At 36.4% G+C, this 24740-nt stretch overlaps 1 protein-coding gene across 2 annotated transcripts; it reads left to right on the top strand.

Moving 5' to 3' along the window:
* The first annotated feature begins 1826 nt into the window (after positions 1-1826).
* Positions 1827-4242, top strand: LOC149189672 (uncharacterized). Of its 2 annotated transcripts, XM_089413258.1 has the most exons (4): positions 1827-1990; positions 2114-2333; positions 3170-3299; positions 3397-4242. In XM_089413258.1, exons 2-4 carry the CDS (start codon positions 2177-2179, stop codon positions 4010-4012), a joined length of 903 nt encoding a protein of 300 aa, XP_089269384.1. In that variant the 5' UTR covers positions 1827-1990; positions 2114-2176; the 3' UTR covers positions 4013-4242. The 2 variants fall into 2 exon arrangements, with proteins under 2 accessions (XP_089269384.1, XP_089269383.1); XM_089413257.1 differs by having other exon boundaries at positions 1828-2333.
* Positions 4243-24740: the final 20498 nt, after the last annotated feature.

Genomic DNA, 24740 nt, shown 5'->3' with positions numbered 1-24740 from the left:
TGCTAGGTCGACCTTTGATCTTGGGTACACTATAGGGGTGTGACACTAGGCCTTCAAAATACTTGTTGGGTCATGTAATACATTCATGCTATACCACAATAGTTAGGGTGTTTCTTAAAATTGAGAAACTTATGGTCTCACATTGCTCTGGTTGTTAATTGGTACATGCCTCTTCTAAAAAATTTGACTATTAATGTCTACCAAGGTGTACATACTATGCCCCACTTTGAACTTGAACTTATAAACTCGAGGAGGAAACATATATCCTTAACCATTAAGTTCACTCAATGGTACAAAAAGAACTTAAGTGTACAAAAACAACACATATTCTTAACCATAAGAAGAAAAAAAAGAAAAGAGATAATGTGATATTATTCAATAAATCAATATCATTCCATATCCTATTACCAACTAGTCAATATCATTATATAGCCTATTAACTACATCATTATCTTCATTGCAAATTATGAAATATTCATAAACATGAGCTAAATCAGACAATTGACTTATCCTATCAAATTTTGAAAATATTCTATAATCCTACCATCCATAAGTTCTGAGGTCTAGGGTCTATTAGCAACTAAAATTGATTATCTCCGACAAACTAAGGGTTAGGATAAGTGCTTACGTTGCTATTGATATTCTACTTAATATGGTGTTGTGTTTCTAACACTTAACCTAGCAAGGAAAAGGGCAGTGGTGCTATAACTACTAACACATATCTGGGGCTGCGTTCTTGTGAGATTATCTCTCCTCAGCACAAGGACCGGTTACGTTGCAATTCTTATTTTCCACTTTGAGAGTCCATCCACTTATTTAAAATTTATGCCATTATTATTGGTTATTTTCACATACGCATGGAGTCTCAAGATCTCTCAATGATTATCTGTCAGTGATATTGATTGATGTCCATTGAAAATAGCATATACTCATCCTCGCAGTGTATAATCCATTACTCAGATTTGGATAACTATTAACCCATTTAAAAGGTATGCTACTTTTATTAATTATTTTCCACATGCACAGTAAGTATTCAGATATATTCGATAATTTTTTATTCATTAGACCTTTCCCGAATAAAAGGAGACCAACCGTCTATATATACAAACTAAAACAGTTCAGGATTATGTTGTGACTCGTTGGCGTTTCCCTGGTAACTTTTGCGCCAGATATACCAATTGCAACGAAGCTCGTGTTAAGTGTACATTGCAGGAAGTATGAAATAGGTTTATTGGAAAGCACCCATTCTTTTTGTCTATAATAAAGGGGAACGAATCCTTAAAATAATCCCACCGATGGTAAGTCTGTCTGTCGAGCCTCCCCCGTGGCGAACGAAGCCTATTTTCCAAACCCGCCAAAAATATCTCGTCGTCATGAAAGCGAAGGACCACCCCACGCGGCAGATTTTGTGTATAGTCTCTGCTGTCATAATTCTTCACAAACAATCAGTTTGTCCAGGAACAATGGCCCCTCAAGCCGATCATCCACAACCACATTGTGGTCTTTTCTTCGAGTTGTCAACCATATAATTCCATGATCATTCTGGATTGTATTCTGCTGTGTCTATATTATAACGTTTTCCATCGCTTTCTGAAATTATATGTCGGTCTTCTAAATCTGTGGTACGTGTCTACATTTCCCTCCGGAGATTTGAAAGCACCTCTGGCCGAAAGTGCTTTTAATTGCACTGAAAACCGTCATTCAATGTGTATGAATCTTTTCTTGCACTGCATATTTTTTATTTTTAGCAGATATTTTCATGTGATTTACTTTGTATTGCTGACATGGATTGCCCATTAGATCTTCCAAATCACTGGTTTGTCAAATCATCTGCTGGAGATCCCCAGCAGAGATGCCTATAAAAGGTGAACTAGGTGCTCGCCTCAACAATCAAACGCCGAGCTTACGTGAGGGGAGCTTCAATTCAATTTTGGAAAAACACAATATTCAGTGTTTGCCAGTGTGTGCCACAGAAGGCTGAAATCTTTTAGTAAGAATTGAGATGACCCTGCAGTTTTTCTTTCCCTTTGAAGTTCTAAGTTAAGGGCGGAAATTTCTGGGTATTTTATTGGTGTGTACAGGTGGTAATTAACGTAAATTGTCGGTTTTGAAGTTTCAAGCACTTTGTTCAGAAGGAATTAGAGAGTCGGAGCTGCAACTTTGGTGGGCTAATTTTATGGCGTTGAGAACCTGGTGGGAATTTTCTGCTGCTGAGGATGAGGAGGAACCCAAGCCGAGGAAGGGGCCCTGGACTGTTCAAGAGGACATGAAGCTTATTAGGTATATAAGTTCGCATGGAGAAGGACGGTGGCCCTTTCTTGCCAAAGCAGCGGGTATGTGATATTATATGCATGGAGTTTACATGCATTGAGTTTTTAACGTGCATACCTCGGGGAACAATATTTTTGAACGTGCGGAGTCTAATTGTTTGAAGGCTTTTGTTTTTCAATCATTATTTTGGGATAGAATTATGGATTTTAAAGGTTTAAAATGAGTTTTAAAATGTATAAATGAAGTTAGTTATATGAAAAGAATCTGAATTATTTGAATTTTGGATATATCATTAATATTTATTATTTCACAAATCATGAAATTTTAACATTCACGGATGTAAATTAGTTGGGCTATGTGGGATTTAGTTTGTTTCAGATTAGGTTAAGGTTGAAATCTCATAGAAAGGGGTTGACGAAAATCATGAATTTTTATTTTTAAAATCATAAATTTTTAAACTTTATGAGATGTAAAATAATTAGTTTGGGTGAGATTTAGTTAGTTTCAAATCAGATCAAAGGTTGAAACCTCATAGAGATTATGAAAGCCATCTTGAGAGAATTAACTATGGCAAGGACATCCAGGCTAACAAAGTCTAAAAAAGCTAGCCTCTAAATAGATTCCACTATGAAAATTACATCGTTAAAACTTATTAAAACTTATTATTCCCGAAAACAAAAGCCCTACCATTCATTTGCTACGCCAATGCTTTTATTTTTTTAGATGAGAATATGTCGGGATCGTGGGTGTTATTAGCGCTCGGCATAATAAATTTTCGAAGAAGATCAAAACATTTTTTTTGGTTATAATTGTCGATTTGACAAAGCAAAGAAATTAATTCACTCAAGAATTTTAACTATTTTGGTTAATCGAAATGTGAAATGTATGTACTTTACAGGCCTAAACAGAACAGGCAAGAGCTGTAGGCTTAGGTGGATCAACTACCTCCGACCTGATCTCAAGCGCAGCAAGATCACTCCTCAAGAAGAACGTTTGATCATTAAACTCCATCGCCGTTGGGGGAACAGGTATAGTCTATAATACTCTTCATAAATTGCAACATATTCAGTAGATATGTGTCTAAATATTCGGCTTTCTAAGTATATTTCAGTTTCAAATGGTCAGGTGGTCTAGCATTGCGCAGAATTTACCGGGGAGAACGGACAACGAAATCAAGAATTACTGGAGAACTCGTATCAAGAAAAGACTGAATCGGAATCTGCAAGCTGAGAGTGGCAGCAACAGCATGGATGCAGACAGTGGCGTACAAATTGCAGGCTCAAAGGGTTCTGACTTCCTCGCAACTTCATCTCAGAGACTGCCTGGCCTAGATAGTCTGGAGTCTTCCACTAGAATCACAAGGCAAATTACCGAGGAAATAGCGGTTCAACCAAAGGAAACCCCATATCTACAAAGTCATAGTTCTCCAAGTAGCAGAGAAGATTGCGATAATGGATTGCAGGGAGAAATTCGAGAGGATTCTCAAATCAATGAAGATGCGCAACACGGCGCAGCTTTGCAGGGACATTTGGAAGGATCAGAGGAGCTGTTTGAGAACGCGGGGTTACCTTATATTTTTTCAGTGGGTTCTCTGGCAACTCTGCTATCTTCTGAGTTATTTGCAGATGATGGCGTGAGTCTAGATTTTTCCTATATGGTACCTTCACCAGATAGCTTCCCAGAGAGCTGGAGTTACCTGAATGGTTATTCTGATGTATTATGGAATGTTCTGGATGAATAAACATGACCGTTCCATTCGCATCAGCTTTACGCGTGTCGGGATGGCTACGAATGTGGCCAGGAACGATAAAGTAAACGATGTAACGTACCAGATCAGCGGGGGTTCCTACGCAAAGCCTTGCCTCGCTTTGTGTGCACGCAGATTACGTCATGTTTTTTCTTTTTTTTAATAGTGGTCTAAAGAGGCGATGTTCCAGCTCTGAGACAAATGGAAAATTTGGCACTATTTTGAGAAGAATGAAAATCTTGATATTATTTTCATGAAATTGAGAGGAGATTTTTGTTTGTGGGTCTTTGATAGTATTGGATACATTTTCACCATACAAAACACACATTCAATCATTTTCATGGTAAGATTTTAAAGAAAAGATATCACTGGATTCTAATCAGAAATTCATGATAGTAAATTTTTATGTATTTATTATCCCATAGCCAGATTTCTTGAAAAAAAAATATAGCGGCATTCCAATGATATGTATTTTTTATGCCATGGCCAGATTTCTTGGAAAAAAATATCGCCCCATTCCAAAAAAAATTCATGGTGCCATAAATTTTTATTTATTCAATTATTTTGTTTCTATTTCTTAGTTGACATGTGGAAGAATGATTAATGTTAAGCACTAATAATAGAAATTCAGGCACTATTTTCTTAAAATCTGGTAATTTTTTTTGGAAATCCTGGATACAGCTGTCAAGTTTCAAAAGGGTTTCTCACTGAAAATAATTGTGTTTATTTTGGATAGTGTTTGTATTTATTTTTTTCTCTTAAAAAAACTGGGGAAAAATATTTGTGTTTATTTTAGATGATATTTTTATTTATTTATATTTTCTATTTCTTGTATTTTAACTAATTTAATTAAAAACTACTAATTAAAGAATCTAGAATCTAAAGAAAAAATAACAATAAATATTTCAGTAATTTTATCAGAGCTATTATGATAAATTGTACTAATGATAAAGCCATAATAATTTACCAATCATGAATGGAGACCAATAAATTGTTGAACAAATATGTTATAAAACACCAACAAAAAATTGAAATGATATATAAAATAAGTATTCTATTAAACCATATTAATTGAAAAAATAAAAAAAAATTCCACCAATGATTAAGGGCGCCCTATAATATGGCTCAAAACATGGCTCCTTGATATCCTTACGATTAGTTCGATCAAAACCTAGGCAACACCCAGAGGACCAACAATTTTTTCAAGATGTATTAACCAACAAGTTTGTTATATGATAGTATGACAATGAATTTATTTATGCTAGTAGATTACTACGGGTGCTTTTCTATCTGGCATGGTATGAGATTAGTATTGTTTCTCTAGTTGAAACATCTATTGAAGAAGTAATTGACCTGATCGTGATACGAAATTCATATCATAGTACTATGCTTATGGAATTGTTAAAAGTGATTAAGTTTAAATAATATAAATATGATGACAATGTCTATATAGGTGTTTAGTTATAAGTTACGTGCAAAACTTATCATATAGGTGTCTAGTTATAAGTTACGTGTAAAACTTTTGGATATGCAGAGACACTCTCCATCAAGGGGTGTATAGTGTGATGAGCTAATTGCAATTGTTAAAAGTGATTAAGTTTAAACAATATAAATATGATAAAAATGTCTATATAGGTGTCTAGTTATAAGTTACGTGTAAAACCTTTAGATAGGTAGAGACGCTCTCCATTAAGGGTTGTGTAGTGTGATGAGCGAACTGCAAAACTTAGGGTTGTTGCATGGCAATACAAGTGCACCAATAATTATATTAGGTGAGGGGATACCTTGGACTTGAAAATTTGTCAAGGGGCTTCCGCCATTGTTTGGTGTATGTGCTAAGGTTGGATAACAAGATGGCTTGTGACCAAAGCATGTTTGGTCGAAATGGTCAGTTGATACAAGTTTGGCATATTGACAAAAGGGATGGGTTGACATAGATTCCCATGCACTATATGGGCAAGGATACATGGCAGTGGAATGCATGCATGAAGAAGGTGGGTTGGCTTGTTGGTTAAGAGGTGAATGCATGATGGAGAAGCTTGGCTTGGGCACGCATGTTGGTGAATAGTATGATTAAAACATCATAAAGAAAAGGCACATGGGTGCATTTGTGTGTTGAACTTGTTCCATAATGAAACAATGTGACCCTTTGAGGTGTTAGGTCACATATAAATTCCATGGAGTGAATTGAGTGAAGACACAACTGAGTGGGTGAGTAGAACACAATTCAGAACACAACACGATTGAAGAGTGAACAAGAGACCTAGTTGCAAAAATTAGGGGATATGTTTCAGGTACCTTTGTGAAGTCAAATGTTTGAATAGGCTACATAGTTGTAATGAGTTGTATTGTGAAACTGTTCAAGAAGTAGGAATTTGTTCCACTTAGGTGTGTTGGTTGTTTGGGAAAGCTTGGAGTGGTGAAGTGTTAGATGAGAAACAAGTGTTCATACAACTTGAGATTATTCTTAGCACAAGGGTGTAAACTAAATCTTTTATAGTGGACAGTTTGACATGGTTCAACAATTTGGCATGAATGAAGTGCAAGAAGGTAGCTGTATGATCAAGGTGCAACTTCTGGGGGCATGGTGTTTGTGGTAAACAATGACATGATAAGAGTTGTTATTTGGTTGCATGACAGCCGACTCAAGATGTGATCGTGCATGGGTGAAATCTAGGGTTTTATGTTATGTTGGATTGTAATGACATGAATTTTCTTAACTTTTTACAATTGAAACTTTGTACGAGTTACATATTTCGTTGTAAACACTTATTCTTAATGTTAGGCTAGTTGGGCCACTTGGTTTATAACAAATATTACTTCTCTTATGATTGTTGTGCACAATATATTCATGTGTATGTTAATATTTCTTAAGTGTTAACATTTTAAAAGAAGTTGAAGTGTTAACCATAGTCTCAACTCACATAGTCTTTGATCAGGGAAACTTGATGAGGCAAAACAAGTAGCAATGTTGCATGACCTATAGAGAGCTAAGTGACTTGAGTGCTAAGTCAACCTTTGACCTTGGGTACACTATAGGGGTGTGACACTAGGCCTTCAATAAACTTGTTGGGCCATGTAATACATTCATGTTGGACCACAATAGTTTGGATGTTTCTTAAAATTGAGAAATCTATGGTCTCCACTTTGAACTTCAACTTATAAAGTTGAGGAGGAAACATATATCCCTAACAATTAAACTCATTCAAGGGTACAAAAAGAACTTAAGTGTACAGAAACAAGCACATACTTTTAACCATCAAAAAAAAAAAAGATAATATGATATTATTCAATAATTCAATATCATTCCATATCCTATTACCAACTAGTCAATATCATTCTATAGTCTATTAACAACATCCTTATCTTCATTACAAATTATGAAATAGTCATGGACCTGAGTCAGATCAAACAATTGACTTCTATTATCAGATTTTGATACTATTCTATAGTCCTACCATCCATAATTTCTGGGTCTATTAACAACTAAAATTGATTATCTCCACCAAACTAAGGGGTAAGATAACTTTAAGTGCTAGATTGCTATTGATATTCTACTTAATATGGTGTTGTGTTTCTAACACTTCACCTAGCAAGGAAAAGGGCACATATCTCTCGGCTATAACTAGTGAACACATATCTGGCGGCTGCGTTTTTGTGAGATTATCTCTCCTTAGCACAAGGACCGGTCGGTTAGGTTGCAATTCTTATTTTCCACTTTGAGAGTTCATTCACTTGTTTAAAAATTATGCCATTATTATTGGTTATTTTCACATAGATAGGGAGTCTCCAGATCTCTTCAATCATTATCTGTGAGTGATTGATGTCTGACCGAGCTAAACACAATTCAGTAGAGGATATGCCATTATTATTGTTTATTTTCACATACACAGGGAGTCTCCAAATCTCTTCAATCATTATCTGTCAGTGATTGATGTCTGATGTCTGACCGAGCTAAACACAATTCAGTACAATCCTCTCAGTGATTGATTGATGTCCATTCAAAATAGCATACACTTATCCTCACACTGTATAACCCATTACTCGATTTGGAAAATTATTAGCCCATTTAAAAGGTATGCAGCTACTTTTATATATAAACTAAAAGAGTTCAGGATTATAGAGCGGCTCGTTGGTGTTAAGTGTATATTGCAGGAAGTATTAAATAGGTTTATTGGAAAGCACCCATTCTTTCTGTCTCTAATAAACGGAAACGAATCCTTAAAATAATCCCACCAATGGTAAGTCTGTCTCTCGAGCCTCCTCGGTCGCGAACGAAGTCTATTTTCCAAACCGGCCAAAAATATCTCCTCGTCATGAAAGCGAAGGACCACCCCACGCGGCAGATTTTGTGTATAGTCTCTGCTGTCATAATTCTTCACAAACAATCAGTTTGTCCAGGAACAATGGCCCCTCAAGCCGATCATCTGCAACCACATTGGGGTCTGTTTTTCGAGTTGTCAACAATATAATTCCAGGGTCATTCTGGATTGTATTCTGCTGTATCTATATTATAACGTTTTCCATCGCTTTCTGAAATTATATGTCGATCTTCTAAATCTAAAAACCATGCTGTGGTAGCTGTCTACTTTTCCCTCCAGAGATTTGAAAGCACATCAGGCCGAATTTGTTTTTAATTGCACTGAAAACGGTCATTCAATGTGTATGAATCTTTTCTTGAACTGCATATTTTTTTTTTTTTTTTAGCAGATATTTTCATGTGATTTACTTTGTATTGCTGACACGGATTGCGGCCCCTAAGATCTTCCAAATCATGGGTTTGTCAAATCACTTGCTGGATATCCCCAGCAGAGATGCCTATAAATGGTGAACGACACTGTGCTGGACTTAACATTCAAACGCCGGGCTTACGTGAGGGAAGATTCAATTCAATTTTGGATATCGTCAATATTTCAGTGTTTGTCAGTGTGTGCCACAGAAGGCTAAATTCCTTTAGTAGGCATTGAGATAACCAGTCATGGGAAGCTGTTGGTTTTTCTTTCCCTCTGAAGTTCTAAGTTAAGGTTGGAAATTTCTGGGATTTTATTGGTGTCTACAGGTGGTAATTTTGGTAAAATTATAGGTGTTGAAGTTTCAAGCAATCAGGAAGGAATTAGAGAGTCAGAGCTGCAACATTGGTAGGCTAATTCTATGGCGTTGAGAACCTGGTGGGAATTTTCTGCTGTTGGAGATGAGGAGGAACCGAAGACGAGGAAGGGGCCCTGGACTGTTCAAGAGGACATGCAGCTTGTTAGGTATATAAGTTCGCATGGAGAAGGGCGGTGGCCCTTTCTTGCCAAACCAGCGGGTATGTGGCATCAACGATCTGCGATTACATGCATGGAGATTTTGTAGTGCCTTCTTTGGGAAACACTACTTTTGAATAGGGGCAAGTCTATTGTTTGAAGGCTTTTGTTTTTTAATAATATATGTATATTTGTTTATTCATTCGCTTTTGTTTTATATATATATTTCTTTAAAATTTTGAATTTTAGAAGTTAGTTGTATGAATTTTTTTTGAATTATTTGAATTATGGGGATATGGTTAAAATTTATTATTTTAAAAATTATGAATTTTTATTTAAAAAAAAAAATTAATTTTTAACATTTATGAGATGCAGATTAGTTGGTTTATTTGGGATAAGGTTAAGGTTTGAAACAATATGGAGAGGGAGTCAGGTCTAAGGGTTGAAACATCATGGAGAGGGATTGAAGATGGAAGCTTCTTTGAGGAAATTAAATATCCCAAAAGCCACCATACTAACACAATCTAGAAAAGCTAGCCTCTTCCTAGATTGGGTCTACTCTCACTCAAAAAAACAACAAATGAATTTTTAACAATATTTTTCAATAATTATAATTATAACTTTTTTGTTTTTCAATTATTATAATTATAAATTTTATGGTTTTTTAATCGTGGAAAGAATATAACACAACCCAACACCCCTACCACTCTCTCTTTCTTTGTCTCTCTGTGTCTCTCTCTCATCTAGCTCAATCTCTCTCTCTCTTACTCTCTCCTTTTATTTCTCTCTCTCACTCCATCTGTATTTCCTTATCTACCCCCTAATTCTCTCTCTCTCTCTCTCTATCACACACACACACACACACTCTTCGTTTCTCTTCCCCTTCCTCTCCCCCCTTCCCTCCCTATATACCTCTCCCAGTCTTCCTCCTCCCTCACCATCGCTCTTTATGTTTCTCTCACTCTCATTCTTAAACTCTCTCTCTCTCTCTTTCAATCCCCTTGTCTCTATCTGTCTCTCTCACATACTCCTCCTTTCGATTCCCCCTCCTCTCTCCCTCATTATCTAGCTATGTATTATCCATTTATCTCTCTCCTCTCTCTTCATTCCCCCTACTTTGTTGTAAAATGTAACTAGGTTCGATCTTCATAATGACATGTAATTTTGATTTTTGTAAATGATGTAATGAAGAAAATAATTTATTATTAGCTTGCTTCATGGGTTTCATGAGCAAGGGATTTTTGTTTTTAAAGTCAATGTCATGTATGACCCTTCTTAGGCATATAAAGAATGTATCTAGGTCTACAAGTTGACGAGAAGCCCTCTAATAGACAAGAAAAGTCATCCTCCTCTTGATGTCGACCTCAGAATGTATACAAATGAAGTAAGAAAACACACTCTAATAATAACAAGAGAACATTGTGCTAATAAGAAAAAGTAAAAAGTACCTCACAAATAGTTATCATCGAGAGAAGAATCTTATTAACCTAATTTCCCTAGATTCTTCAACATGGAATTAGAGCTAAGGTGTTGAAGTCAAAGGAAGGGCATAAAGAGACATTCAAGGATCAAGTTTTAAGAAGGGCGACAAAGAAAGTTGAAGGTTATCAAAAGAAAAGGATCAAGATCTACATCAAAGATTGAAGAATCAGTCTACAACTAGCCACAATCTCGGTGCTATTGGAATCTTGATGTCACAATAGAAGATCACAATATGATTAATTAATCTCAGTCAAAAGATGAGGTCTTGATGTTAGATCACAATGCTCAGTCTTTGGGTACATGGCAACAGTTTCAGTGCCTCTCACAGCCTTGGTCTATGTCATAACACAATGATCTCAATAATCTCACAATGGCATGATCCCAACATACCAGCGATAGTCACAACCTCGGATTGAACCCTTTTTATAAAGAGAACAGTCTTGATAACTTGGATTCCCAGAGCTTGATGATATGTATTCGATGGCATATAGAAGTGGATCATCTACGACATATTGATCAGAAATAGGTCTCACTATACCTGAGTCATAGTTTGTATGGACAATACTCGATGTAGAATGAAGGTATATGTTGATACAACCATAGTAATACTAAGTGATGCGTCTTAGTTCCATAAGATGATAATCATGGCAAGTGACCTCAATTCTCTATGGTTCTACACGATGCTGCAACTTCAATAGAATGCTACAAGGTTCCATAGTCCACTTATGTGATAGAAATATAGTGCCATCTCAAGTATATCAACAATTTGTTAATCATGAGGATCATATGTATAAGTCGAAGTATCTTGAAGGTAAGAAGGAAATATCCTATCATTAAAACAAGGATCTCATCAGGAGGAAGCATCAATGCATTTGCTTCAACCACTTTCAACATGATCAAGGTGAAGATTTCATCTTCACATGACAAGTAAGTATTTTTCATTCTTTAATCAATTTTAGTTAAATGACTTCATTCTATGAGGAAATCGATGAGCTGGTTGGGTGATCGAAGGTCCTTGCATGAAATAAGGAGGAATGTCATAGTCCTCGTAGATAAGTGAAGTCATGAAACATATCAATGAAAAAGGTCTCCTTTTAATTCATGGGAAGGAACTCTTAAAGTCCTCTCACATAAAAAATATTGGAGACATCACATAATATGGAAGAAGAACTATGAGCATTACAAGAAAAGAAATTTCATATCGCTGAAAGGATAGGAGGAGATGAGGAAAATAATTCCATGGTAAGAGGGAGTAAGAAATCATTAAGATAGTCTCTCTCACTGGCTCCTAGATCTTGCATAGGTTATGTCTACAATAAGATGTGGTATGACATCTTAGAAGCATTAGAAATAAAGACTCGTGACATCATCACGAGGGTAACAAAATTCATGGGATAAGTTCAACTTGTGATTTCTATGCAAGATAGAAAAGGACAAGTTGAGGGCAAAAGTGTTGAGGACTCAAACATTTGTTGGAAGGAAAGGAAGTTTGGAAAATTATAGTACTCAAAAAAGGGAAAAAGAGCATAGCTGAAATTCAATGCTATGGAAGGTTATGTACTTTATAGGAAAGATTGTCCTTAGCTTAAGAAGGAAAATAACAAGAAGAATAGAGAAGAAGCCCATTTCACCAAAGAAATGGAGGAAACTGAAAGAAGAAAGAACAAGGAAGGAGAAGCATTAGAAGCAAGAGCTCGTGACATCACCATAGGGAAATATGAAGGACCGCTGGAACAAAATCTATGGTAGTCAATATAGCTCTTGGTGACCTCATTGAAAGATCAAAGGAAAAAGTCATCCATGACAAGTCTCGTCATACATCAGTAAAAAGGGAAATATTTTCTCAATAAGAATATGTGGTATCCTCAAGATTCTCTGATGGAATACTCATTGGAGGATTCATAGATCTAAAGTGGAAGTAATTGTTTCATCAGGAACCCCAATTTATGGAATTCATGGGATGATGGTATGATGACATGAGAAATGAAGCAGATCAAGGGGTTGAAGATCTTATTAATAAAGGAAGTTTTTGGAAGAATGCTAGATGACCTAAAGGTAAAATGAGGTATGTATTCTTGTATTTAATATTATACAATCATGTTGTATGGTTGCAGGTTGTTGATTTGGGGTAGCATCGGATGTGCACTAGGCCTGAAATTTTGCAGGGAAGCTTGGGCACATGTATTCCAAATAACCCAAAGAGCGTTTTAGGAAATTCCACCCATAAATAATTTTATTAAAATAATTTATATTTTTTAAAGGGCCCCTAAGTCTAAACATTGGAAATTAAAAATATTAATGTGTATTATTCTAATTCTCGGTGTAACTTCTAGAAGAAGATGAGGATCAAGCTAAAATCATCTTAGCCATTGATTAGCTTTTCATCTGGGCCGTTGAATGTCAACGAGAAGATTATTTAAGGAAGCTTGAGGGTCAATTGGAAAACACATCGAGAGATCAAAAGATCGAATTTATGAACTGAAAAGCTCTCAGGAGGAAATTCTATTTGAGTAGATTTCTCACAGTTGAGGGGCAGAGATAGTATCTGAAGAGAGATAGATTTTCTTAGTTGGAGAATCATCAACAAAGAGAGGAAGAGAGTGATTTTACAGCTCTCATGTAGAGGCAATGCAGAGGGTGAGAGAGAGTCTAAAATTTTGTAGCAGAGTCAGTTTTAGAAGCCGGTAGCCAGGGTGTGAGATCAGGAGGCTGAGAGCAGTGACTCCGAGCAGAAAATCGATTAGTTGGCTAGGTGATGCAGTGCCTAGAGGGGATGATGCAGGGATTGTATGAGGACTGCATAGAGGCAGTGCAGGGCCTTCCAGAGGCACCTCATCCGGTGACTGGATCAGCTGGTATTTTTCTCAGTGATTGTGTGAGGTAATCTCACAAATATTTTTGCTAGTATTTCTCTCTTGGTAACTGAATAACCCTTGAGGTATTTAGAGATATATTTAGAATTTTCTACTGCTTAATAATAATAAACCCTCATATCTACTGCACCGACTTTCCTGCATTGGGTTTTTCCGGGGACATTTGTCCAAAAATAATGATGTTATTGTGTTGTATTTTTTTTCTTGCTCAGTATCTTGTTTCAGAATGTAAATTAATTAAGTGAAGGCAATAGTGTATGTATTTCAAAATTTTCCATAGGAAACTGCAAATAACTTGTTCATTTAAATCTAACAAGTAGGAGAAATATAATCAATTGCTGTAGTAGGGATTCCAGTTTAGGAATTTTCATATGGTATCAAAGCTACAGGTTGAACAAGAAGAGCAATGCCAGAGAAAACAACATTGAGCAGAAGAAGGAAATCGAAAAGCTACAGGAGGTTGCAGTTTGAAACCCGAGAGGGTTTGCACAGTTCTTCGCCGGAGGGCTAAAATTTCAAGGCAGACTCTCTCCAAGTGATTCGACAGAGATAAGGGCTTCCAGATCGAGATTTTTCTAGGGAAGAGGGAGTAGTGCAAAAACCTCAGTGTGAGGGGAGCTAGTGGGATGCAGATTTTTCTGTAGACAGTTTGCTAGGTTGCAAATCGTTAACAGAGAAAGGAGAAGCACGGTTGAGGGAATTTCTTCCTCGGAGAATTCCTAGCCAAGGAATTGGAATTCTCTAGAGCTGAGCAGTAGCAAGGGGCAGTAGTTTTACTAGCTCTAGCAGGGAGTGCGCAGGGTAGCCCAGAAACAACATAGACGAGAGAGGCAATTTTCAACATTTGTGGCAGAAATGACAACCAATGACTTGAGGGATCACAACAGGTTGGATGGTGAATCCAAGAACGTCATCTAGAAGGCTATAATTTCATTCCTTCTATATGAGCATGCCCTTAAGACATATGTCAACAACATGGTGGTTATCCCTGCAAATGCAGATCCATTGATTAAATACAAGGCAGAGATGGCGAAGGCGAAAAGAGTGATCCTCGATGGAGTGAAGGATCATGTGGTTTGTCACATCGCTAGTAGAGGGAATTTTAAGGAAATGTGGGACACTTTGTCTATGTTATATCAGAGATCTTCCATGCCGTGGAAGATGTATCTTGAACAGAAACTGAGATCTACTCAGATGTAGAAAGGGGAGCGTGTGGATCCATTCCTCACAAAGCTTCAGGAGACTCATGATGAATTGTTTGTTGTGGGGTATATACCTCAAGACTCGGAGTTGGTTAGATTGGCCCTCAATTTTATCTCAGATGAGTGGCAAGTCTTTGTCCAGAGTATCTTGGGTAGAGCAACCTTTCCTAATTAGGATGAGATGTGGGTAGCTCTAAAACAAGAGGAGTTGAGGAGATACTTAGTCAAGGTTAAACTTTACGGAAGAAGCAGCAGTGGGTTGAAGGCCAGGGAGGAAGAGGAGAATGCATCCCTTCCATCGAAGGGACAAAAAGAGCAGTGAAGACATAAGAAGGTCATCTCGAAGATCAAGTGTTTCAGGTGTGGTGAGATGGGTCACTACACTACTAAGTGTCCTCTCACGAAGAAGGAAAAGGATGAGAAACATGATCCGAAGACAATGTTGGTGAAAATAAAAGAGGAGGAGTTCCCCATGACAACCGAGATACCTCTAGGATGAAGGTTTCCTGATTTGGAGTTGTAGTTCGAAAGAGCTATAGATGGGCAGGATCCTTGAGGAGCCCACCTCTAGGATCATTCTGTGTCTTCATTGTCTATTTTTGTATGGCTGTTATTTTTTTTTAAATTAATTTGTTTAATTTTGAAAAAAAATAAGAAAGACAAAAAAAAAGAATATATACCATCATTTGAGCCTCTCGGACATTAGCGGGGTCATTGGTGAGATTGATTTGAATGCTCTATGCTTCAATTGCTTGATTGAGCTCCAATACTCTTGGTCAATCTCTCAAATTTATGGCGGTCTATGCAAATGGCATGTGCAGACTGCTGGTGGGGTATTTAATAAAAATAAATGGCTTGATAAATCCATAATGTTTGATCGAGCATTACAGCTTGATAAGTTCGATTGAGGGTTTTCTTTTAACTCTCGCTTGAGCTACTTTTTTAGTGCTTGAATAGATCGATAAAGCGCTTAAAAAAGGCTCGATCAAGTACTTAAATATCTTGATCAAGCCATCTTCTTTGCACCTAAACATTATCTCTCTTTCCAAAAAGTGTAACCCAACTCCATGATTTCACCCTCCAACACACTCAATTTTTAGGGACATTCAAGAAAAATTGGTATCAAATGAAGGAGGAGGATACGAGATCTAACTTGGTGGTGATCGGATTATGATTGGTGGCATAATACTCCTAGGAAATGAAAAACAAATTCTAGCATGAAGAGGTTTTCTCCACAAATTTTATCCTTTTGGATTTAAAAATGGACACAGTGGTCAAAATTTTCCTTTTATATGGGGAAATAGTTCCAAAATGTCTATTTTCCCATCAACCATGTATATTCTTGTTATATATTTCATTTTCAAGAAACATTTTAATTATTTTTTATCATATTTTCATGATACTATGCTCCTGTAAGGATTTTTTTGATTCATTTTGGAAAAGGATATAGATTCTTCAACACACACTAGTGACTTGAGATATACTTTTGAAACTAGCATATAGAATTGGGATTCACTTCAATCTTTCCATTGCATCTTTGACCTTCCCCATAGCATTTTGTTGTGCCTTAGGTACCATTCCATAAAGTTGCAACACTAATTGTGTTGTTTTGCACCTTGTAACTTGTATTTTAGAGCCTATCCTTCATGGACACTCTATAATGTCATTGGATTGTTGCCTTGGTTCACATGTTGCATTCATTTTTCAATTTGGGAACCCTCTTTAAATCCCTCCATGAAATCAAAACAGAGCCTCATACCTCTCTTTTTCTACTCCTCTAACTCCATACAACCCTTTGAGGGGGTTTCCATCCTTTTATTGTTTCCTTTTGGTCACCTATGCCTATGGATATCAATGTCTTGCTAGATTATATAATAATGTTACTTACCTTCATTGTGCTTGCCAACCTTGCAGTTATGCTTGACTACTTTCCTTCATATCCATATTGCCTCCATCTTGCAACCCACAACACCCTTTCAAAGAGACCGCTATGATGAGTGGATTCCCATTTCCAAACACTTCACTATTACTTCATGATTTTCTTAGGTCGGTTCTATCATCCTAAAAACTAGATGTATACCATTATACTAGGTGTCTCTCTAGAATGAGCTTCATTTTCTTCTTCTTTACATGCTTGTTAAATAATGAAATGCCTAGGCTTATTTTGTAAATATTTTCATGCCCATCAAACTCTTTGAAAATTCCTATTTATTTCCATTCTTTCCTACTCGTTAGTCAAGATGAAAGTTGACGAGGGATATCTTACCTCTTTTCATGCTCATTAAACCATGAGAAAGCATTGAGTACACTTTTACCTCCTTTTTAGCCTCGTTAAAAATATCTCATGAAAAAGACATAGATCTGAGTATACCTTTAACTCGTTGTCAGGATTGTTAAAATGAATGAAAAAGACACTATCGAGCTCAATGTATTCTTATTCATGCTCATTAAACTATGAAAGGGATCCTCTATACAAAAATGGAAAGGAGGGTAAAGTCTCATTATCTTCATTTTATCATGGTAGTCGTCAGACACCCTTCAAAATGGCACTTATTTGACTCATCCCCTTAGTTGGTATTTTCCTGTCTTTAGAGCCAAACCATCAGCATGAGTTAGGTCACTCTATTATTGAGCTAGTATCTCACATGATTGGTTTCCATTCTAGTCCCTGGTCTCTGGTGATGCCTCATGTGTCACCATTATGTCTAAATGGTACTCTTTATTGTAAGCTTCCAAGTTCAAATTTGTGTCATGCTTCTATATGTTTAAGGGGAGTCCAAGTAAGAGGCAGTCATCTACAATATTATTCTACCTTTTCTTTTGGTCATCCATGTTTTAGTTGTGCATTAGTTATTTACGTTTTAGTGTCATTAACCTCATCTTTGTGTTAATTTCATATTGAATGTTGGGGGATACATCAAGGCCATCCATCCACGGATATCTTCCCATTAACATCAACACCTTTTCTAGGATGTAGATATAGAAATAGTCTAATACCATGCATCTTGCAGTCCTCAGTGGCAAGTTTCCTCACGAGTGATAGTGGGTTTTCCTCATTGGACCATATTGACCAAATCTACGAGTTCTCAACAACAACTTGTTCATTTCACCCACTAAATTGGTGGTATCCCTCACATTTGTTAATAGGATATGACAATTCCTGGTAATTATATAGTCCCTACATGTTTGAAATGAGCTCATTCATTCACATATACTAGAGACATATTATTGGGATGAGTGAAATACCATGGGGCTTGAATATATATCACATAAGTATATTCCCTCCCCATTCCTTCCCCCAATATGCATTGTATAATGTATTATGTACTTTAATAATCACATTAATTGGGAATTTTCATTAGTGCCGACAATCCTACTGATATCTACTATGATAGATATCTACATCGTATTATAATAAGTCCTTGATGACATGAGCCTTTAGTATATTGTGTGGGCATATATGCTCTATTCCTTTGGTATTGAGTATGGGTATGCCTACCTCAAGGATGTATATCATATGTATCTAACTATTTGTAAATCCTTTGCAGGTTTCATGTCCTTAGCTCCCTCCATATACCTAACTCATAAATAGTATTATAATAAATTTCAGCCATCAGTTTCTCTTCTAACCTTATACTGGGGGACATTTGTTATAGCTCAAGCTAATACACCCTAGGTCTATCATAGCTCAAAATGACACCCCCTTGGTCTACTAGGGAAGCAACTCAAAATTAGGCATGGAATGCAAGGAAAACGCCATGGAAACCCTACAAAAAAAATCACTTTTTTCCCTTCAAGGCCCTAGTACACTATAAAAGAGCGTTGAAATGCTCTAAGACTTTAGGACAAGAGAGTTGAAGCAGATAGGGTTGACAAGGAAAATGGATAAGGGTATAAAATGTAAAAGATTACTAGAATTCAAATATAAGGATGAAAGGACCACATCAAACATGGTTAACAAAGTGTTTAGATACATTTGATCACTCTTCAAACCCATTTATAAAAACAATGTTCTCCAATGAGAAAAGGGCAAAAAATAAAAGATAAGGAAATGTTGTCAGAATGAGTACCCACTTCTCTTTGTGAGAAGTTGCAGTCAATAATGAAGCTTGATTGTGAGCCGTGGTGAGAGGAGGAGCCAGGGGCAATGACCAATAAGGATAAAACATTGTAAGCTTTCATTGGTTTAATAGAGAAATCACACTTTTCCCCAACTTACAATGTTTTTTATAATATTAAGAATGCATTTTTTTAGTTTTCTTTTGATACTAATTCTCACATGGTTTCTATGAAGAAAGATCTAGTGGTTTTTGTTATGTTTTTTGTAGGTTACAGGTGCAAGGACTCCAAGGAACAATATCTCAAGGAGTTCCACCATCAAAGGCATCGAACATTCACCTTCAAGATAAGGTGTATCCATTATATTTTCTCTATTTATTTCAATCCTACATGTATGTGCGTCAATTTTGGGTTGAATAGATATCTAGAACATTGTCTCTCATAGGCCTTAGGCATAATTATGGATAAAAATTACTTTTGTTGCTACAAAGGAAATTGCATGTAAGCATTGTGGATTTGGTTTCACCCACTCAACCCATTTTCTAAATATATCGATCCAAGTATATAATTTCATCTTGTGTTTACAACAACAATCTCACTAACTATCCTTTCTTTCAACCTAACTTTTCACAACACAAATATTGAGATCTATTTCACTACTAAATAGTCCCTCGAGCTATTCCACTTCTAGGTTATTTTTAAATACAAGTTGGCCAAGAAATCTATGACATTGGTAACCAAGGAATTTTATTTATAACATGTACACATATTCTTAGCCTCTTAGTTGTGCTACTTCTAATCATTCATGAAAAAAATAGTAGAAAAATGATATCATTCATGGGATCATGCATACACTAAAACCAACATTCCACATTTGCTTGTCATCATAAAATAATGGATGGGTTATTTTTCCAAAAGGTGGAATTAATCCCTTCCCAAAAATTCCATCAATATAATATATACATAGAGACCATGTGCCCCTCCATAAACCTTTGACATTAACATATGGAATATAATACAAAAATCCTATAAAGGCTTGGAAATAAAGACACTTGGCATTCCAATAAAATCATATATTTTAATAGTGTCCCTACTTCCCCAGTAATTGGTTAATTTCTTCCGCAATGCTCCCATGGAGATATAAATCTAGATGCACCTTTTATTAATATACTAGAAATTGCACCAAATGTTGCAAAGGAAACACCATAAGGAAAAAACAAATGGAGAAAGAGCATAGATGAACACATATGTGATATGTTAGAATTTGAGTGAGAGAAATAACATGGTGTTAAAATTAAAGTGAACTCCTCTTTCACTATCCTATTGATTTGAGTTGCAATATGTCAATTGAGGGAATGCTCAACAGTTTCAACATTGTACTTGCAGCCCATCAATGTGTTTTTGCTTCACCTGATACCATTTTTTTTATACCCTGTACATCCTCTCCCATGAATACTCCTACTAACTATTATTTCTTTCTCTTTGCTAAATTTTCATACAAATGTACCAATTCAAATAACCAGGATGTCAGAGTGATATCATTGACTACCACTTTTTTTTTGGTCTACAATTCTCTTTAAGAGGTTTTGAGAATAACCAACAAACCAGAGTGACAACAACTTGTTTTGGATTTTGATATTTCCTTCACCAACTTCAAGATTTCCAATTGACTTAACCTCAAACTTTAACAATCAACATAGAGAGTGATATTCTATTTTCTCCTCCAATGTACATTGTAGTGTTGGATCACAACTTGTACCTATTGTATATTCACAACTTCTACCTATTGTATATCCTTTTTCTAGCTCTAAATGTGTAAATGTGTGTGTCATTGAATGTTATCAACAAATCCCTTAACACTACTCTTTCAATGTTTTAATTTGCATTTCTCTTCGCTTTAATTCTTGTGCATTAGATTTCTTACCCCTATTTTATTTAACCATTGTTTGGTTTACCTTAGTCTAATAATATCACATAGATAATAAGTGTGGTATCTAAGAACATCACTTTGGGAAGGTCGTTCCTTTGAGGAGAATATGGATGCTAGTTAGTTGTACAAGCCTTTGGCAATAAGTGGTTAAACAAAACCAATTATTAATAGAGAATTGAATTAGGCATAGGAATATACCTACTACAAATGATTCTATTATCTAAAGACATTTATTTCATCTAAATGGCTTTAGTTTTGGTTTGTACCCTTTAAAAGACTAAGAACATCTATTCAAAATCATACATCATTAGTCTGTGATAGATTAACATAATCTTCGACTATGCCAGCTCCCATAAGTCTTGACCCTACAACATTCAAAAGCCCATTCCTCCACACATGTATGTTTTTCATTATTACAATTCCTAATAATGTTTTTAGGAGAAAGGAGAGTATGAATGTAGAATGAAATCCTTCACATAAGGATATTCCACTGTAGTAGTAAGACTTGCAAATATTATGAACATCACATAAATAAAAACCATAACAACAATCCAAAAAAGACCCACGAGGCACGACATTGAAACTACATGCAATGTTAGTAAGAGAGGGAGCAATCACATCAGCCTTGGACCCCATAGAATCTGGTGGGATCAATCATATAAAAGTTAATGGTGATCCTCTATGTTTTTTTCCCCTATAGACCATTCAGCATGGAATGCATTATAACTCTGGACATTTATCCATTAGTTGGGTTGTGGTTCAACAGTAAAGCAATGCAATATTTTATCTTAACTGGCCCAGGTTCAATTCTCGGTGTTTCAGTGCATGCAACTCTCTCCTCTGCCTAGGGATTCCTAGAGTGGCATGTCCCAGGAGTTTCATTCCTACTCTAGCCAAATATTGGGTGGTTCTTGGTGAAGGAATAAAAACTAACAACATTTATCCATCTATGCTCATCAGACTTCATCTCCAAAGATATGAACAACTTGTATGTGAAAGCTTCCTTCACTTGTCAGGTTACAAACTATAAATTGGTATATGTCAGTGACATAATAAACTGGTATATTAAATTAAAAAAATTACTATAAATAAGGATGAGATTTATATCAAATTTCTAAACAAAATTAGTTGATTTATTCCAAGAGACTTTGGCCTGGGGATTAAGAGAAAAATATTGCTTAAAGAAGAATAGTTTGTATGAAATGTTCAATGTCCATCATGTATTTGATTAAATAATGTATCGCACCCATAATTCTACGTATTTTTCATATTTCAAAAAACTCAACACATTTTGATAGCTACTGAGATCATCATCCTCTCGACCACATATATCAAATGATTTGATTATATAATTGGAGCAGACGTCATGGAAAATATCATGTACACCTTGGATTTTCGGTTCGATGACCATTGAAGCCAACATGAATGAATGTGTTGAAAGCACGTGAACATTCCAATATCTTCAGACATCAAAGGGTGGTGAAGCTTTGTGATAAATTGGAAAAGGAGACTCCAAAAACTAGTAAAGGAAAGAGTGACACTTTCAACAAAGACAACAAATGAGATGAAAACCTTGACCGATCTCATCAAATTTAATTTGTCCACAATAGTTATGGTTATAGCATTTTTTTATCAACAATTCCAACTTGAAATGCATTCTCGAATAAAGGAAAAGAATTTGACAAGATCCCTTGCCACTAGTAAAATAAATAGAGACTCGATTGAATGGCTAAAATTGATTAAGAAATACATTAAGTTAAAACTACAATCTAACCATTCTTTTGGACCATAATAACAATACCTTCAGATTCTCACATCTTCCCTCGTTGAATAAACTTAACTTGTCTTAAACTACAAAAGTATTTAGTGTAAGTACCAAAAATTGCATGTGATGGTGATTGTGGTGGCAGTGCTTCGTCAGGGTGAGCTTCCTCTCGCTTCTCCAATGAGCCATCTAATTCCCAGGAACCATCTAATTCCGTCAAACATGGAATAGTCCTAAAAGGTAAATCACCCACAGATTTGACCCCTTAAAACCCCCAAAGCATCATTGTGCTATAGAGATTAAAAAAAAAAAAGAAAAAAAAAAGGAAAGAAAGATAAATAGTGTCTACACAAGGACCCACATATTTCTCTGAAGCGTATTATTATGAAGAAAAAAGCCCCTTTTATTCAAAAAATTTGGTGAGATTGCAAAAACTTCAAAGGTCTAATGTGTCCAACAATTTTTAGTTACATTGAGTTCATACACAGATTTTTGCAATCGCCTCAGATGGAAATGATTTTTTTCATCCCCAAGCACCTATTTCGGCCCTAGGTTTAGGATTTGAGGAAAAAATGAAACCTCCAAAAGGGAATTTCATAGTTGGAATGATTGAATTGACGGAAAGAACTTACAGGGATGGGATGAAGAGCTTGGGGTGCTTGAGTGGGACTTCATCAGCCACGTTCTTAGTACCAAAAATTGCATGTGATGGTGATGGTGGAGCAATGCTTCGTCACAGAAAGTTTCCTCTTGCTCCTCCAATGAGCCATCTAATGTCGATAAACCATCTAATGCCATCGGGCATGGATTAGTCCTAAAAGGTAAATCACCCAAGAGATTTGACCCCCTAACACCCCCAAAGTGTTGTTGTGCTACACATATTAAAAAAAATAGTGTCTACACAAGGACCCACATATTTCTCTAAAGCAGATTCTTATGAAGAAAAAAGCATTTTTAATAAAAAATTATGATGAGATTTCAAAAACTTCAAAGGTCTAATGCACCCTACATTTAGGTCATACACCTAGTTTTGCAATCACCTCAGATGGAAATGATTTTTTCATCCCCAAGTACCTATTTCAGCCCTAGGTTTAGGATTTGAGAAAAAAATGAAACCCTAGAAAGGGAATTTCATGGCTGGAATGATTAAATTTCCGGAAAGAACTTACAAGGATGGGACAAATAGGTTGGGGCGCTAAGTCCACTGGTAGTGAAAGAGGCGAGCAATCATCCCTCCATATCAAGGCCTTCTTGATGGATCATTACCGTAACCAACTTCTAGCACAACATTTATTGTAACCAACTACCAACATGTTCTCCATCGCATATGATGATCCAATGGCAGAAATTTAACCAACTTCCAACGCGTTCTCCACTGCCTATGATGATCCAATTGCACAAAGTGTTTTTAGTCGTCTAATACATTGGATCAACAGTACAAGATAAGGGAGTTTTTCCCAAAGCGACGCCTTATAATGTAAAAAATTAATTTAATTTTAAAATATTGTAATCGTAAATTAATTTTAATCAAAATTTAAAGGAAATAAATATTTTAAATTATAAATATTTTGATCATATAAATTGATTTTGTCAAATAATAATATCATTAAATTCCATCCCCCCGGATGCGGGTGGCATTGAGATATTTAATGGCGAGCCACATGCCGGGCATGGGCTGCCACGTGATGGCGCTTCAACCTTAAATGCTGCAAGCCGCCGAAACCTCACTTCTGAAGCGGCCTCTGAGCATCCTTAATGGAGCCGAGGGAAGGAATGGCTATCATGCGAGGGGCATTCAATGCTGGTCATTCCATTGGAGATGCTATGCGGTTTAAGTATGTGGATTGCGTGGGGAAGGGAGCTCATTCTGGCAAGGGGAATTCACAGAGCGTTGAGCGACTGTGTTGTGAGCTGGAGGTTGAAAGACGGGCGGAGGTTTATAACATACCTGCGTTCCCTGGAATGGTTATACGCCTATTTATGCTTTGCTCTGTTTCAAACTGGGGACTGCACGTTGTGGGGAGGGCGCAGATACAGTGCCGGACCTCATCTGTCGGGGAACGGAACAAAGGTTTGGGGGCTATTATGGAGCGTGAGAGGATGCCTTGCCGCAGAGGATCAGGGCGTGGAGAATCCTCTCGCCCCCCAGCTGCAGATGCTCATCA

The sequence above is a fragment of the Pinus tabuliformis genome, chromosome 3_1 (assembly GCF_031772625.1).
Source record: "Pinus tabuliformis cultivar Carrire ecotype Pingquan chromosome 3_1, CPIR1, whole genome shotgun sequence".
Taxonomy (NCBI): domain Eukaryota; kingdom Viridiplantae; phylum Streptophyta; class Pinopsida; order Pinales; family Pinaceae; genus Pinus; species Pinus tabuliformis.
Note: the sequence above shows the minus strand (reverse complement) of the source record. Positions and strands in the feature narration are given on the sequence as shown.